Source organism: Xiphophorus couchianus, chromosome 21 (assembly GCF_001444195.1).
Source record: "Xiphophorus couchianus chromosome 21, X_couchianus-1.0, whole genome shotgun sequence".
Classification (NCBI taxonomy): Eukaryota; Metazoa; Chordata; class Actinopteri; order Cyprinodontiformes; family Poeciliidae; genus Xiphophorus; species Xiphophorus couchianus.
In genome coordinates, this window is record NC_040248.1 from 17,520,109 (window position 1) to 17,539,185 (window position 19,077).

Below are 19,077 nucleotides of genomic sequence, written 5' to 3' on the forward strand. Positions count from 1 at the left end.
TGCCTGCACTCAAGCTCTTTTGTGACTCCTTAATAAAACTAGCAGCAATACAACCTAATTAAAAAAAAAAAAAAAAACAAACAAAAAAAACCCCCCCAAAGTTGTCTTTACCCCACTTTTGAAGCTTACGAGGTGTGAAGTCATGCTATTTCTTGTCACAGTACTGTTCAGTGAGCCCGTGTGGCAAGCGGAAGAGGTGAACAGGGTGAGGGGGAGGGAAGAGAAACAAACAGAGAGAGAGAGAGAGAAAGGAAGGGCGCAGGACGCACTCCATCTACAGTCTCGCTTCAGCCTCGCCACGCCGGACCCCGTCATCCGCGGAGCGCCCGCCACGCATCTCCCAGGAGCTTTCCGCCGCGCGCTTCCCTTTTACTCTCCTCGTCGGGTTTTACGCTGGGACGCATCCGGCATGGGTCCGGTCTACTGAAAGGCGCGAGAGGTGTTGCCGAACCGTTAGCAGTTTGAGTCTATAGACGCGCGCGCGGACGCACACACACACACACACACACGCGCGGAGAGACCCGTGAGAACTCGCTCTCCGGCCGAAGACAGAATAATGATGGAGTATTGGAGGCAGTGCGCGCTGTGGCTGATCAACTGCAAGGTGCTCCCTACTAACCACAGGGTGACATGGGAGTCAGCGCAGGTATTTGACTTGGCTCAGACCCTCCGGGATGGAGTCCTCCTGTGCCATCTGCTCAACAACCTGAAGCCCCAGTGCATCAACCTGAAGGAGATCAACCTCCGGCCGCAAATGTCACAGGTAAAAAAAAATAAAAAAAATAAAATGAAATAAAAAGAAAGACACGTTACCCCCGGCCGCCCCCGTCTTCTCCTTACCTCCCCGACTCCCGTTTCTCCGCTGTAGCCACTATGAAGGCAACATGGCCAGACTCCATAGGGATTATGCTCATTTATACATTTTGTCCAGTTTTACCAATTTTTACCGCAAGGCAACATTATAGTTCGAGTTAATTGGTGTTTAAGGGATTTGTTTATAGAGTCCGGCTCACGAATTCCTACAAATTTACAAACGTTTTTATTTCTACTCACACTTTTACAGATTCTTACAGTGTGCGGTCTGTTGCCGGAAAACATCTGAAAATAGCCGCCTGTGAGCTACCTAGGAGGGTTTTTTCGGATTAATTCCACATAATTTTGGCGTGCAAATCCATTCCCGAATGAAGGACTGTCGCTTAAACATTACTGCAAGCAAGTCGTAGCTGTTTTTTCACTTTGCTGTCGCTTACAGTAAGTGCAAAACCATGAACTTGAGAAAAATTGCATGGAGTAAGGTGTGAGCTTTATCAAACTCATATTCTCAAAGTTAGCATAACAAACAACATCCAAGTGAAACACTCAAATTTTCCTTCTTGTTTTTAAATGATTATTATTTTTATTTAACTTGATGTGTTTAAAGTCACTAGCAGAGAGTTGACATACTTTTACGAAACAGCAAGAAACTGAGTGAACCGGTGCCTCCAAAGAGGGAACAGGGGACAACACCCCTATTGACTCCCCACAGATTTCTTGCTGTAACCAAGATGAAAAAAAGTTTATTAGCATGAATGATGAAACCAAAGTGGACAAACTATAGCGAGCTGCAAATATTATTAATATTGCTTTATTATGACTCCTGAAATTGACTTGATTGTGGCGTGCCATCTCTGACCACTCCTTATAAAATCAGCTGGAGTAAATTATTTTAAAACTATTTTTGATTGTTGAAAAATAGATAGATAGATAGATAGATAGAGTGAGTCATTGCCACATGGCCCTGTTTGTCAGATACCATCTGCCTCAATATCAGGACAGCCTGAGCCGAGACCTGATTAATATTCGTCTTTCTAACGGTGAATCTGTCCGTCTGGCTCAGTGACAGCACACAGTGTCATAGACACTCACCTACTGAGCCTGCAGACCTGCTCTAAGAGTATTACCCAGTAGAGGAGGAAAACACCCCACACACTGACCGCAGTGTGTTGCCTTGTACCAGGCAAGGTTCAAATTTTATTCAAAGCAGCTAATCAAATCATGAATACAGTATTGTGATGTATCTCATGCGGGATCAAACGGGACATCTGGCTTGCTTCCTGGAAAGAAGCGCATTAACCTCGGTGGCACGGTCATTCACAATCAAATTGCGTGGCTGCTGTTTGACTGCAGCGTGCGGGATGAGTGGGCAATTTAAGATTGCACAGAGATTTTAAGTGTCACTGGGGAGCCGTGGATGTCTGTGTCCATCTGAGAATGTTTACTCGGGAGATTTCAGTCAAAACCAGATTGGAGTCTATTAAGCCCATTTGGTGGTAATGTAAAAGGTATTATAGAGACAATGTCTGTGCCAGTAAAGAGGCATACGGTGTTTCGTGTCAACCATAACATCAGGAAATGCAGTAGAGTTTTCATCGGTGGTGTGGTTTATGAACAAGGCCTATCTAGACCCAGAATGGGTTATTTATAGATGCAGACAGAGTTTGTTTCACTCATGGCAGGGTGGTATAGACTTAATATAATCTCTTACCTGCTGTAGTCATTGTTCTTTGTGTCTTCATGTGGTATTAATTCAGATTATCTAAGGTTGCAGCTAGTCCACAAGTGGTCAAACAAACTGGATGTCTACCTTTTTAAAACAACTCCAATCTTAAAAACAGGGATTCGTTTTTACGGAGAATGAAGGTAGGAGGTGGTCTGCCCTCCCGAGTGAAACCGGTACTGAAAATGGAACGTAAAGCTTTTCCTTTAGCTTTTCTGGACTATTTCTTCCTGTCAGTCAATCTTAGACCACCGGAAAACCTGCTAAATTCCCTTGAAGTCGTGCCACAACTGCATGGAGATTTGTTTGTGGATTCAGCAGCAGAGTTGAGTCTGTGGGTTGTGGCCGTGAAAAACTTGCCAAATCCTGTCTGACAGTGGTAAACAGCTTCAGGTGAAAACAGGTGAAGGTTTGGCACAGTTTCTCCTTCATTGGGAAAACAAGACCTGTCTTTGCTGGAGGCAATCCCTTTGCAGAGACATACAGTATCAAAATGAAATTTTGCAGCTCGTGGCAATCTCAAATCGCCAGTCTTGGGGAGCATTACTCTATTCCTCAGGATATTGATGTGCATCTATCTATAGCGATGTTTAGCAGTGACTATATCTACAGCCTTTTGGGAGACCTCACCTCAAAGTTAGTGAGCACTTGTGGAATCAGTCTGGAGTGTGCTGTTAAAGCTAGAATGACCGGCACCATCACATCGGCTGACTTGCAGCAAAGGCTGGTTGAAGAATGGGTTGCTATCCCACAGAAGGGTTTGACCAAGCCTGTGTCCAGAACCAGGAGGAGCAGTGTGCAGTTCTCCCACACACAACTAAGGCAGTTGCTCTTTGTTAATCGAAAAGTTTTGTTTCTTCAGACTTTAATCTTCTAAACCAATGAAGAACACCAAGCAAGAGTCAACAGCAAAATAAGTTGCCTGGTATTGACATTTAGAGGATTTAGCAAAGTTTCAAGTTTCCAATGTCATAATATTAATTCACAAAAAGTATTTTTACAACAAAGAAATAATCAAGCACAATTGTCTTGCTATTTACAAAGTTTATTTTTCATTTCTGCACGATACTTCTTATGTCGGGCATTGCTTTTACCGGAAATGCCTCTGACCTCCAGTTCCAGTGTAAATAATTGTTGCTTTATGCGTAAATAGCCACTCAATGGAAACTCTGTAATGGTTTGTTCAAGTGTAGAAGAATAAATAATGTTTTTACAAACTTGCATAAGATTGGACGGTACAAGTCCGCTTTGAATTTTGGGCAACCCCATGCTAGCTGTTAGCCAAAGAGCTATAGCTACTCTATGTATGATATTAATTGTTCACTAATAACAATTCAATTATTCCTTTATTGAGAACATGAAGGAGCTACAGTTTGAGCAGAAGGCCCAAGAACCTTTTAAGAGATTTGAAAATAGAATATACAAGTTTTTGCTGCAGGTGATGCTACTAGACTTTTTTTTTGCTAGCTGTAGTGTACAGATCAGACAGTATGTCATAGCAGTCCTTATTTATAAATTCCAGGATTACTTTAGATTATTTTTCATAAGATTTCATATCCTTCCTCAAGCTAAATGTGTATCAGTAGCTCAGCATAGTTAGGGTTTGCTTTTGTTTTATCTTCTTTCACATACTGACACACTGCCTTTGTGGTACCGACTCCTCCAGTGAGCAAATCATTGTGGGGTGGGGGGAGAGAAATTGATGTCAAGAGCCACAGCCCCCCACCCTCTTACAAAATAAGTTTGATTTACATAACTGGGGGAGGAGTTCCTTCCCTTTCATCCTGCATAATGCATGAGGGCTGTGGCAGCTACTTTATCATTGGCCGATAATAACACATGGGACGCTACCGTGGCCTCACCAGTGGGAGTCGTGAGATGGAGAAGACAAAAGGCAGTGAAAGAAAAAAGAAGAGTGTGTCTGGTCCTCCACTGAGGCACCTCAGAGGACATAAAGGGACCTGGAGGGGGTTTTGTGTGCTTCGCTGGGGTGGGCTGCTTAATTAAAGTACAATGCATATGAAGCTCTGGAGACTTCACATGTGGAGTGCTGGAATCGGGATGCGCTGCTTCTCATTCGTGGTGCGTTGATTGGGTTTAAAACAGCGGTGCCCAAAGTTGGTCCTCAAGGGCCGGCATCCTGCATGTTTTAGTTCTCTCCCTGGTGGTAGTAACAACCTTTTCAGCATTACTTAAGTCTACCAATGAGATGATCTTTTTCAACATTTTGTCATGCAAAAACCATTGAACTGTGATGTCGCTTTTTGTCACTGTCTGTGATAGGCCGGAGTGCATTATTAGGTGCATTTTTATTGACCATAGAATTTTTATGACAATAAATTTGCTTAATGGAAACACTGCACTGTGATAGACTAGCGACCTGTCCAGGGTGAGCCCCGCCTCTCGCCTGAAACGTTCGCTGGAGATAGGCACCAACACCCCTCCCGACCCCACTAGGGATATAGGTGTACAGAAAATGGATGGGTGGATGGAGACACTGCGATTTTGAAAAAGAAAAAAAAACCTCAGATTTTTAGTTTAAAATATTTTTGCGCTTTTTCGGCTGAAAAGCTACAGATACGGTACCAATACTGTAGTTTTTCAGCTGGATCGAAATTGCAAAAATGGAATAGAGATGGGTTTTTTCTGCATTACGCAATTCACGGGGTCGACATCCAGATGTTACTACTCGCAAAAACCACGAAGAAGACTACAGGAAGTTGTATTTTGTCTTTATTTTTATTTTTTTGTAGAGAAGGCCACCAGAGCTCTCACAGCATCACACAGTTCATAAAAAGTTGTGTGTCACTTGAACGTGTTGAATCCATAGCTCTTCTGTGAAATTGTCTACTACAATTTCCCCCAAACTATAAGAGGCTTGTCTCTCCAGCCCCTGAATTTGACGCCAACATCCTCTGATTGTCTGATAGATGTTGAATCGTGGCGTCATCGCTGGATTATCAGTGTGGTCCTATGTGACTGTTTGCGTCTGCTACCGCCATCATTTTTAATGGCTCATCACATGAACAAGCCTATTCACGTGTGATTTTCATTTCATTTCTTATTTAAAGGAAACCGCAATTGTGAAAATAGACAAAGATTTGAGCACTACGCTACTACAGTAAAGCTGAAAGAAAATGACAAATGACTTTTTTACAAATACAAAACAAAAGTGGAGAGTGTGGCACGCATTCCTTTGAGCTAATGCATTTCACTGCAGATGTGGCTGTACGGTGAAGGTAGTTGAACTTCGACTGAACCGCAAACATGGTTTCCTCTAACATTGTCCTGTTTCTAAGTGTAGCAATTAACCAATTAACTCTGACCAGCTTTCTGCTTCCTGCAAAAGAAAAGCATGCCCACAGCACCACGCAGCCACTGTCGTGTGTAGAGCTATTTGCAGACTGAGTTAGTTTCCCTCCACACATGTCAATTGGATAATGAATACTCTAGGAAGTATTGAACATGCTCTTCCTCTTGTTAGAAATACACAACATGCTTAATTGCTGACTGAACTCCACATGCTTTGCGTATGCAAATTCCTGACATTGTTTCAACACTTGTTGCTTGCAAGACAGAGCTCAAAGTTCCAGTTTAATAAAAAAAAAAAAACCTCATTCAGCCTCTTTTGATCAGAAGTTTACGGCGCTGTTATGAGCCCAATTACAAAGTCTAGACAAAGCCCGACCACAGCGTGCTCAAGCCCTTGCTTCGCTGGCAGCGAAAAGCGCCACATAATCAGCAGTTGCTTTCTGTCTCAGCTGAGTCGAAAACAGAGGTTTAGCTTTTAGAGGAACTGGGGGAATGCTTGTCATGGTGCAACTAGCAGACCGCATGGTGAACAAGGCACATGTGCTGGGTTTCTTTTTTCGTTTTTGCAAGAAAGGGAACGTTATTTGCGTGCGTGTAAGTCATAACAGTGTACAAAGTCTCTTTTCAAATAAAGCAATTCTTATAAAGCAGCCATAAAGTAGAGCTACAAAGGAGCTCTTTGGGTGACTTTGGAATTGAAAACTTTCAATTGGAGCCCTGTTTCTCCTCAGTGTTACCTAGTTTTTCCATGACACAGGAAAAAGGGGGAAAGCGCAGCAGCAATCCCCCCCCGGCCCCTGCCGCCCAAGCCCCTCGAACGGTGCAGCCTCGAGGTCCAACAAGATCAGGAAATCAGGAAATGGAATACAGGAAGGAAGTGAAACTAAAACATACCCTCGATCAAATTAAGACCAAAAACGTCAGGCACAATGAAAAGAAAAAGAACATAAAAACACTCCTCACTATTCTCAGGCACCAAAAAGAAAAAAAAGAAAAATTTGCTCTTTGCTCTATCGAGTCAACCACGACGATTTTGAAGTGAAAGTGAGAGAAAGCGTCTGAGTTAGAGTCGGGTGTCAAACAAACTCCTGGCAACACATTGTGTTTAGGCTAGCAACAAATGACACAAGCATTGGAATTCCAAATTTCAACACAGATGTGACTTGAGAACCTCAACAAAACCGAACTCGTTCATAGCTGCACTACAAATGCAACTTTCCTTTAGTCCACCAGAGTCTACTCTGTGAATTAATCCATAATTCATACTTTTTTTTTTGGTTTGTTTTCCGCCGAACTGTGTCGCTGCAAATGCATGATTTCAGCTGAGCCCTAACTTGACTCTTGAAGGCCGAAGCGGCTGTATCCCAAATGCTCTGCGTAGCGCAGCCGTGTGCGTTTAATTTATTGAACTGAGACAAAGATTTTGCGATGTGAAAGCGAGAAGAGAAAAGCCGGTTTCACAGAGCGTACACGGCAAGCATCAAAGCCTCCGAGACGCGCTCGTCATTCTCCTGCAGCAGAGGCACAAAAGTTAGAGTGGGAGGATGAGAAAGACAAAGAGGAGATGACTTAATTTGCTTTTTGGGTTTAGTAGAAGAAGGAAAGCCCTATAAGGATCTATAAGCCAGAGTGGGCTCTGCACTACACAATCTGATTACCATGTTTTTTAGATTTTTTTTTTAAAGAGTCAGTGTTTTGAAATATTAAATTTGTTGTATTAATTAAGTATTAAAATACACTTATGGTGGAATAAAGAGGATTTTTCAGGGGCATATTATCATTATATTTAGTACTTAGTTTGGCATACTGATCAAAAATTTAAGACAAGTTGAAAAGGGCAAGAGTTTCGCACTGTGGGATATTAAGAAAGTCATGAGTACAACTTCAAAATGCAAAAAGGAGAAATGGGACGGAGACAAAAAAAAAATTGAGTAAGCAATTCATTGCACACAACTAAACTGCAAATAAGATGTTGAGCTGGTCAAAAGTTTAAGACCACAGCATTTAAAAGCCAAAATCTTCACAAAAATGTGGATTCTGTGTCGTTTTCATTGTGACATTGAATCATTGAATCATTTCACCTTCTTTTCTTACATTAGAGATTCAGTTATGTTTCAGTTATAGCCATAGATATCTCTTGTGGCTGACTCGTCACAAAAAGGTGAAGTTACAGTGAATAAATATAAATACAATAAATAAATTTTTTTTTTATTTTGTTAGAAATAGGCCGATTTGCAAAAAAAGTAAAGAGTAGGCTTGGACTTTCGTAGCACTAAATTTATTAGATTGTTATGTTGATCTGCTTAGTCTGTCAGTTCTGCTTCTGCTCATTCTTCCTTCGTGTGACCTGTCACTGTTCTACAAGGAAAGACTGGAGAAACCGATTCCAGTTTGGTGCTCCGTTTCTGATCTTTGTTTTAAAAAAAAAAGACAAAAGTCTTAAAGCAAAAACTAATAACAGCGCAATATCTTAAGTTGTCTTCAACAGCTTATATTAGCGATTGGCTCAGTGAGCATGGCTAACATTACAAAAGTAGCACTGTCGTTGTGGAGCTTATGTGGAGTGTTAAAATTTCACGTTATTTCAGACAGTGTCTGCGTTTTCTTTACAAATGTGCGCAAATCTTTGTCGATATTGTGATAATGTCAAAGAAACACAATTTTGCAATTGTTTCCATGAAATAAGAAATGAAATTGAAATCATAAGTGAAGGAGTGATTGTTCTCCGTTGGTTTGCTCCAGTGGCAACATTCGGTTGTTGATCACGTGACTCGTGTGATGCGGAGGAAAAAAACAAACAATTTCCATAGCAGTTTTGTGATCCAAAAAATTGTATTGAAAAATTAGGTTTATTTTGATTACCGTATTTCCATTGAGCAGATTTATTTTCCAAATATCAAATTTCGGAATTATGCAGTCAATGGAAATAAGAAATAAGCTAATGGGAAAAATTTGAGTGAGTGTTGTAAAGTGTCAGCATGCTGTTAGCGCTCTGTCTCTATCTCCAGACACATCACTGAATTTAGTTTCATTTAAAGCCGTTTTGTGCGTCTCTTTGTTAACATCGAGTCTTCTTCAGTCATGGGCTTGACACACGGGGAGTGACTTCGCTCTCTCTCCATTCATTTCCTAAGGAACTTGTGCCATGAGGGGACAATTGCTTTTTCCTCCTTCGACCGGCAAGATTCGGGCCTGTGAAAGTTCAAGCTTGTGCACATACTGTAGGCGTCTATAATTGTAGAGATGCAACACAAGAAAGTTGAAAAACGTTAAGCTTTTGTCACTTCTATCGCTTTCGCATCCCATGTTTTGGGTTCACCCGGAATGGTGGAAAACTGTCGCCTCCGCTGTGGTTCGTCACTCCCCGTGTGTTGAGCCAATTAGTAACATCTTTCACATTAAAGCTTGTTGCCTGTTGGAGCTTTGTATGTTGCATTTGCTGATTGGAGAAACATCTGCTTTTCAGGTTTCTGGTTAGTCACCAAACAGCATAGCTCAAACTCTGAATTGGCCAATTATGGTCGCCAGTTGATTTTTATGTATGAGACTACCCAATTTATTGAGGTTTAGCTTTCTTCTTCTGTTTTCTTTCTTTGCTTGCAAGAATCTACTTGCCCGTTGGAGTCCCCTACATAAACAATGGACATTACTGTAATTAATACTGCTGGAAAATGGCAGGAGAAGAAGAGTGATAGGAGAAGTACATTCTTCTTAGGCTACATTTCATCCACATTTAAATTTTCCTTGACGTGATATTATCATGTCACCCAACTCTGGTTGGAAGGAGGTTGCATTTGAGATTTAAAGCCTAATTTTCACAACTGTGTGCCTCCCAACTGAGTGAAGGCTGCGGAGCTTCATGTAGTCAAGCTTTTTGACTCTGTGCCATGTGTTATTGTGCTTTACAAAGCGCTGTAGGAACTTCCCAGTTAACCCATTTCGCTTCAGAGACATCATAAAATCTTAAAACCTCTCCAAGCTGCTTACGTTTCTGCTCTGCTACTTCCTTTATCTCCTGATTTGCTTCTGCTGGTTCGAGAAGGCCTGTTAAGCATTCACAGTCAGACTTCGGTTATCAAACCACGGACCGATTATTTTCCACTACAGTGTACCGTATGCAGACTATGTGCGGCAGGGCATTGGTATGCAGTGGACACGCGTAGGGCTCAGCCTGTCAGAGCTGCAGTAGCGCCGCTGCCCTCTTGATTCACTTTGTTGAAAGGTTTGCACCTGTCAGCCTGTAAACACCACGTTACCGCAGCCATGCATGCCCTGCACTGGTGCCATGCTCCGCAGCCTTCCAATTTTACAATTCCAGCGCGGCATAATGCGGTTGACACGGCTTCGCTCCACCGTGTCACCGCAGTTTATTCACCAGCTTTTGTGGCCATATTGCATCTTAGTTGTTTATGCACATTTGCTCAGGGCAAGCTGACCTTTCAGTCCGTCACAAAGGTAACAACCCTGAACTGGAGCCATCTAAGTAAATTTCACTGCGCATCAAATTATAGATTGTGCATATGATGATTTTATTAGGAAACATTCAGAGCTGGTGTCTTTAAATTGATTTTTTTTATTTATTTTGTTGCTTTGTTGGATGCTACAGTTAATCACTAAGTGCTCTTCAAGCTCTTAAAAAAAGTCAATATTGCTATTGTGTTTTTCCTGACAACGAGCTTCATCAGAAGTGACAAGTTGGTAACTTATTCCTGACATCAGAGGAGAATCTCAACGTACGTTATGCTTATGAGAATTTACAGATTACTGGGCCTATAAGATGTATTTTTTAAGTCCGTTTTGTGTGTAGTAAATAATAAATGTGAACAAATTTACTACTATTTAGCTAAAACAACAGAAGACAGAATGCCGATTTCACATTCATAACCAGCTGCATTTGTCTGCTGTTTTTGCTGTTAGAGTCACAGTAGCGATAAACTCTGACCATGGAGTGATGACAAACTAAACCTCCTCTGACTGGGGAGAAATTAATTGTGCTGCCTAGACGGTACCTTGTGGGTGAATGAGGCCCATATATCTCCGAGCCTGGACCCAGAATAGACACGGATAAGGCCCTGTGCAGTTCAGGAGATTAAGGAGTTCATGACTTTTCCAGCTGGGTCATTTGTGTGTCAGGTGTCCTGTTCTGAACGAGTCAGCTATCTGTTTAGAAACGAGAAGGCGCGTCACTGTGTAATAAAAAAATGTCAAAAAAAAAAAAAAATTCCTCCAATGAGCATGAATAGCCGTGACCTGATACATGTATTGTACAGTGTAAGGAATGGGGACAAGGACATACCTATTTTTGCCTATGTGTTTTTCAGAGATGTAACAGGATACCTAAGCCATGGTTCGGTGTGTACCTCGGGTTTTGGGTCACAGTTTGGTATGGGTACGGTAAAACAGCAAAAAGAAAATGCCAAATGCTTTCACCGATTAATGGGAAATAAACTCTCAGAAACCACAACAGAAGAACAAATAACTCTTGCTTTTGAGGGGTTTTGTAGCAACAAGATGAATACAGAAACTCAAAATTCATGTCCTGATTCATTCACTTTAAAATGAAAAACATTTAAAGATTAACTTGTTGTAGTAAGATGTTGTTTTGTTGTGAGCATGCAGACTAGAAGCTAACAGCTAGCCTAACAGACCTTTTGTTTTGGCTAACTTTGCCTTTTAAAACCACTCAAGCAAAAAAAAAAATTATATATTTGATGTAAATTATGCTATATTGGTGACATTAGCATTGTCTTCAGTGAGTACTACTATATGTTAGCAATTATTGAAGAAACTGTTTGTGTTTTCTGAGTGTAACAACATCTGTGCTGCTATTAAAAGTTAGCATCAGCTGTGACTCATTAGTCTGTCCGGCCAAGAAGAGAGTAATATTTTAGGTTTTATCTCAGGTCACACATCAAAAATGGTATGTTGTTATGCTTTTCAGATCTCATAGTTTTTTGTTGCACACGGGTATAAACATTTTAAGTTTGTATTGTTATGGGAGAAGTTTAAATTAAACAGAGGGTCTGTCTAGCTAGCTGTTAGCCTACAATGGTTTTGAGGGTTTCTGCACTCCTTACTAAAGCCATTTACGCTCCACGGACATGTTTCTTTTTCTGCTAGAGCAATGTTTTTAGTAACACATTAAAATCTTACTAAGTGGAAAATTCTTAGTTTTTATTAACCATATTTAATAATCGTACAGTTTATTTTAAAATAAATATGACCACAAATATGCAGCGATTTTTACTAAGAGCAGACTTTAGTGCACACAAAGGTTGTTTTTTAAAAAAAGAGTAACTAAGATCCTGTCTTTTCTTGCTTAAAATATTTTTTTTTTCTAGGCCAAGAAAGAAAAACCTCAACAATTGCTCAAAAATGATCAGCCAGGGTTTGTCAAGATAGTCATGAGATGATGATTTGTTATAATATCCTGATTTAAAGTGAACAATACAATATTCCACATTCTTAGTCATTCCTACCAGCCATTTTTGCATTAATTTGGAGTGGAGTGCTTAAAAAAACAACTTACTTGTGTCTCTTTATCTTACATTTGTACAGTGACGATTTGGTACATTGACATATATTGTGCACACATATTTTTGCAGAGCCTAACATAGTTTTATAGAGGTGGAGGAGAAAGAAAAGTCATGGTGTCGTTAAATATGACTCAAAGTCACATCCCTTATTGGTATTCTTTTACCCTCCTGAAACCTCAATCTGTCCCAGTGAACATCACCGTGTGTCCACACACAAAATGCACTTATAGAGGTCAGTCGGCACTTGACCCCTCTTTGTCATTTAGCACAAAAACATCATTCACACTCCTTTAACACAATTTTCCAAGAGAACCGAAGGGGGAAGGAGAGGGAGTTTGCTCGGTGTTTGCTCACAATTCTGGCTTTCTCTCTCTTGACGTGACGTACATGCCGTTTAGTGCTGATCTTAGAGTTGGTTTCAGTGATATTCAATTGCCCACTTTCCCTCCACACTAATTTCCTCTAATCCTTCTTTTGAGCCACGTACTAACCCACTGTTCAGCCAAACAGCTTGACCTGTGTTGCCATCGTCGGGAGAATTCACATCTCAGACAGTAATACTAATGCAAACCCTGTAGATAGAGGGGGGAGGGAGTAAGGTTTGTGTATATAGGGGGTCACTGAGTTTAAAGTCAAGATTTAATGGGAAAATGGCTCCTGGGACACTTATTAGTGTTATGGAGGAGGTACAGGATTTTTTTTTTTCTCCTTTTTGCCTTAGTGTCAGAACATGAAATGAACATGGAGGAAAGGGAGCAGGTGTGTGTTTGTGCCCTTCATCTTAAGGGACAGAAAGTGTTGATGGAGAATCCAAAGCAAAAAATGCCAGCAGGACCTAAGCTGTCATCCTCACTCCTTCCTCCGAATGCTCTCTTAAGTGTCAGTGTGGGAATTATTAACCATATGTAAACTAAATCGTTTAGGCATAGACAAAAAATATTTTTCTGGTTGATATGTGCTTCTGGATTTATTTTAGGTTGGACATGACAATTCCAGTTTTAATCAATTCCAGTTTTTCTCCCCCCTTTGGACTAAATTCCATAAAAGAAAGAAGATGTGCTGCAGTTTCCTGATAAAAAAGGCACGAATCTAACAGAAAAGTAAGAAATTCTGAGTTTCACTTTAGCGTTTGTTGCTAAGCTATGCCCCAATTTTTTATTAAAGTTAACAGAAGTGCATCAAGGTAGGTTTGATGTAAAATAGTGTGATTTTGCAGTTATGATGCATTTTGTAAGTTTGAAAAAAAAAAAAATCAGAGCTGAGGAGAGAACATTTTTTGCTATCTGTCCATTTGATGAATGCATCTCTCATAATAACACTTGCTTTTGGAAATTTAGGAGGACATCATACCTAACCCATACAAGAACAAGCAACGTTAAATCATATTATAAAGTACTTTGTTGACCACAACTGACTGAGGATGTGCCCTGTTAGCTGATTAGAGGATTCAGCATTGCTGATAACACTGGCCAGCTGTAGACACGCTATTACGACAAACAAATCGATAATATCTTATTAATTATCAATTTAGGTCAACTGTCAGATCTAATTTGCTATTCACTGGCTCATCATTGTACAAAGCTGTAGGCACTGCAGGACAGTCTCTCACTTTAGCTAAATAACACAAAATAACCAAACGAGGAATTAGCCTGTGGCTAGAAAAGCTTCGTACAAAACAATGGTTGCTTTGCTTTTATCATGTAACATTGCTCACTGTGCTGTCCTTGACTAAGTGTTGAGATCTTCTAGAAGTAAAACAACACAGCATTTCCAACCGTGGACATTTCTGTCCTGTAAATCACTATTTAGCCACTGGCAGCATGTGACTTTGCCCAGAGAGATAAATCAAATATGAAGGTAACGGGTGGAAGCTTGGTAAGAGTTTGAGACTCTTATTTCGAAGCAAGAAAGGACGCAGGACTGTTGTGTTGATAGTCAACTAATAAACTTAAAATTCATTATTACAAAGCAATAGAGAGTTTTATTTATTTATTTTTTATCTGATGGTGACCAGTGTTTTGTTCCCCTCTGAGCTTCTGGAAAGTTCCTAATTTCCTTAATATTAATATTATTCATTTTATAAAGGAATATGGCTACAAAACATGTTCAGTGAATGCACATTTCACTTCTGCCGAGGATCTTAGGAAATTTATTTCAGTAAAGAAAATTTTTTTTAAACAATTAAAAAAAAAATGTAGTTTACATTGGATCTTTACCTATGACATACCTTTGTAACCCAACCTAGTTTTTGTGTTGTAAACAGTGGCTTAGGCTATGCAAGAGGATATACTGCCAGTAAATATTTTTTCAACCATTTCCAAAACAAGCACATAAATCATTTTTGACATTGCAAATTTAAGCAAACATGCACATCTAAACAGAAATGATCCCCGTTTTATCATCTTTTGAGAAATTTCGCTTCCTCCCGCACACAAACGCCTGGGTTGAATTATAACAACTAAAACTGTGAATCCTCCCAACGGTATGAATAATTTTGAGCTTAACCGTACACAGATCGCCTTTGGGAGCCAATTATTTTCTATTCCTAAAGCGGCCGATAACCAGAACATGAAACTCTTAAGAAAAATGGCCACTTACAGGAATTGTGATAAGCCACAAAAAAAAAGAAAGAAAGAAGAAGAAAAAAAAAGAAAGGTGTCAGGAACTGTGCATACAAGCAGTTGTGAATGAATGGAAAAAGTGACTCAAACAAGCAGCTGTTGACTGTTTTCCAGTCATGTGCTGCTGCTTCTGCTGCTGCTGCAGTGCCTCAAGTCTGTGGGTTTTTCCTCAGAATGATGCGTGAAATCAGTTGCCACGGTATATTTTTGGAGTGAAAAAGCTGCTGACTGATGCTTCATGTTGACATTATTCTATTAAGATAAGTGAGATGACGAGTGTCTTCAGCGAGAGGGGAGAGGGCAGCGGGTAGCGTTTTCGTCGGCGTCAGCAGAACCTCTCTCACCCTCCACCTCCGGTTTCCTGGTTACACGGCCGACAAAAGCTCCTACATGACATGGATGTGACCGGCCGGCGATATGTCATTATATATATATAAAAAAAAAAGCTCCATCATGAGCGGTGTTCGCTCGTGGTGTTTAAGAGCAGAACGTAAACATCCAACTTTTGTATCGCAGCTGGCTCGCAACGTCACCGGGATCTGTAGTAAGACTGAAAGCCTCGGCAAATCAAATTTAAGTTTCAAGCTTTTAAATCCCTTCGCATCCATTCATGCTCATTAATTAATTCTCAACGTGATTCGAGCAGTGAGATGGCCAAACTGCCTTTGCTGTTTTTCACGAGTGCACATCCGCCAGAGGACATGATTTCATTATGCCCTGCAACACACACAGGGGCCATAAAAAGCTCCCAGCTTGTTGCTATGGAGCTTTGACTTGTGTCAAAGAATACATAAGCAGAAACTGGGATGCTTATTATGGATATTGCAGAAACAGAGCACGGCCTCGTATCCAACGCAAGAGGCGAGATAGCTCCCCTTACAGGACTGTTCTCTTATCGCGCGTGGTTGGGTTTGAAAATGAAATGTGCTGCAGGTGAGATTTTTTTTGGGGGGGGGTTCCTGCACACGTTTGTTCTTTCATAAACGCTCCCTTCCTTTTCATTGGGTACATCTCAGTTTGGGTTCTGCAGACTCCAGCTGGGACGTTAACGCCATTATCTAAAGAAAATCCAAAATCTTCAGTTCCTCCTTGTGCACGAAGAAGGCTGGTTGCATCGGAAGCCAAAAACGGGTCCGTTCACACCGTTGGCTGCGTTCGCATCGGATGGGGTGCGGTTTCTGTTCCGATGGCTTTTCTCGGATCGCCGGCCAATAATTGTGGTTAAGGTTGTTTTGAGGTCCCCAAACATTGCTCGACGGGATGGTTTTGCATAAAGAGCTTGAGACCTGAAAAACCCCCAAAAACCAATCAGTCTCATATTGTGTAGCACAGGGTTAAAGGCGATCGTTTCTAAAATGGAAAAGTTCCCCATTGTTTTGCCTTCATGACTTCACTAAAATCCTTGTCAGGTTTCTATAGTTCTCATATTAGTAACTCAGTTATTGATCTTATGTTAATAATCATGGAATGCTATGATATTCTCATGGTGTGATACCCTGGAGTAAAAATACCATAGATACAAAGTATTTATACAAACATTTCAAACATTATTAATGCTATTGCTAAAAGTAGCACTAGCATAAAGAAATTCCCGTGCACCACCGCCTCTTTGTGGTTCAGTATATCCAGATTCACCTAATGGACGTAGCGTTGGAAAATTCTCGTTTTTAGCAATCTTTTTTCTAAAATACTCAAAAGAAAATGCAGCTTGGGAAGCTGAAATACTTAGATGCAATGCTGCTGGAAATGCTGTATGTACACGTTAGCTTAGTGCCAAGATGGTTTCCACTGTGCGTACTAACACACACATTTTTCGAGAGGGTGTTTAACATTTTCAGATTCTAGCTATTCGAGGGGAAATCTTAATCTTAAATCTCACCCCCACCATATTATTATTATTATTATTATTATTATTTTCTTTTGGAATAATGTCTATTACTGTTATTTATTGTTCTTTTGTTTTTGCAAAAGTGCCCGCTGTCAACCAGTTTCATAGAAAATGATCTGCAAGACTTCAGATCTTGGAAAAGGATAAACAATGTCTGACATATTCTCTCTCTGATTATTGTGGCATTTTGCAAGACGAAATAAGTTTGGTCATCTTCACTTACATAAAACAGGAGATGCCTGGTCTGATTTAACTTTAGATGGTGAGAAAATAAAAGCCCATGTGTCTTTTTACTCTGTATAAAATTCAGGTTTCAGCTGTGTATATGAATGTTCCAGCTTCCATCAGAATTTTTAGGTTTATCCAAGAAAAGGAAAGAAAAGTAAAATCAAAAAATCTCTTCAACATTAGATTCTACTTCCGGCAGATTTGGTTCGTGCCAATAGTGCCTTCGCACGTCCACACTACCCACTCGGCCGTTCAGCTGGTGAGCCCCAGAGAGTCCCTCACGTCAAAGACAAGCTGCATGTGAAACAGTTAGAGGTTTGCCTCGTGCTGCAACATCCCTTTTTAATGTGATCCCCCCCCCCTCCAACCCCATTCTTCAGTCTTTGGCTCGGTGCAGATGACACGCTGTCTTTCATATTTGTTGCGCTCCGAGAAGCTGCTTCCCTCAGATAATACACCGGCGTCCTTTGGGACACTCCGGAGGCTCCGGGCAGACAAGATGCGCTTGTCTGATAAAAGCAAGTGATGTTTACAAGTGTAAACATTCAATAATATCCGCTTGACTTTTTGTTTGCTTATTCACGCTTATCTGGTGTCTCAAGGGGTGGGGCTGGGGGGGGGGCGGTTCCTATCTGTCTGCTAAAGTGCAATTCAATTGTTTTTGGGAAGTATTTTACATTTATCATGAAAACGTTAACCACTCCACCCCCAAAGTAAAAAAAAAAAAAAATTCTGCTCCAGTGTATAATAAAATAGGCGTGGCTGCTTCCTGATTTGACACTTGCTGACTTATTTTCCTGCTAAACAGTCAAACCTAATCAGTTCTCTAAATATGGACACCTCAGCGTGAGCTCTCGCTTGAGAAACAGGAAATTGCCAATTTCCTGGAAGACCTTTTTTTTTTCTCTCCTTTTTTCTTGCTAACGAACAATCCCGAGGAACTGTCATCAGAAGGAAGCTAATTGGAGAGTTCCCAGTGAGAGAAATGATGTCCAAAAAAAGTCGATACGGGCTTAGATCTCTAAAGATTGTTGTGATGGCGCAGTAACAGAAAAAAATGGAGCTGCTTAGGAGGTGGGGGGATAATTCCTCTACTACGAGTCCCTAAAAACCCCTCGGACTCTGAAAGTAGTCCCTAATCACATTTTGAAGCACCTAATTTGGAGCCGAACTGCTTCCACTTTTAATAAGATATTAAATGGAACTAATATCTGCATTAAAACAGCACGATGTGGCCAAAATTGTAAGTCCTTCCTATTATTCAGATGTGTTCTAGGTACAGTGGAGAGCCAGGAAAATGAACTGCTCCCCACAGAGCCATAGCCATCGAACCGCAGCTGATAAGCTGTAAGGCTTTACAGCGACATCCTCTCTCTTTGCTCCCCACAATACTCTGTTTTATTAGGGCACAGTCTAAACGGCTGCAGCAAACGCAGAGACGTCAAGCAGAGGGGAAAACGCCACAAACACATTGTTGGTTGGTTACACCCAAAGATGAAGTCATCCGTCAAAGGCGATCCAGCAGAGGCAGCGAAGTGGAACAAAAAAACACGACTCCCCTCAGACCAGTCCATCAGCAGAGGCGCACTTCTGGCCTTTTATTTTACGGGAAGTCGCAGACACGCGGCGTGTTGGCCAACTGCACACTGTTGCTACATTCCTGTTAACCCTGGCTGCAGCTCTAAAGAATGTGAATTAGCTCAGAGAGCGTGGGTTTAGGCCCTTGTGTGTGTGCTTGGCTTTAGTGCTGATGCTTCTGGTTTAACGTGGCCAGCTCTCGGCCGCATTTAGAGTCAAATTTTTAGGTTGCGAAGCAGCACCGGGAAGCATCTTCGCTGAGTTACCCTCTTTATGTTGGAGGTAGATATTATTTAGGTGTTAACAGCTTAGCACGTGTAAGTACAGTATTGTTTTTATTGCTTTTAGCTCAAAGCAATAAAAGCTTTGTAAACGAAT

General features: G+C 40.9%; 1 protein-coding gene across 3 annotated transcripts in view; it reads left to right on the forward strand.

Moving 5' to 3' along the window:
- Positions 1-262: 262 nt before the first annotated feature.
- The window catches only part of vav3 (vav guanine nucleotide exchange factor 3), a 103,214-nt gene continuing 84,399 nt past the window's right edge, over positions 263-19,077 (forward strand). Inside the window, exon 1 of one of the 3 annotated variants that reach the window (XM_028004944.1) lies at positions 263-763. In XM_028004944.1, the coding sequence (XP_027860745.1) occupies positions 557-763 (207 nt within the window). In that variant the 5' untranslated portion in view covers positions 263-556. The remainder of the gene's footprint in view (positions 764-19,077) is intronic. The other 2 variants (XM_028004945.1, XM_028004946.1) reach the window with 2 other exon arrangements.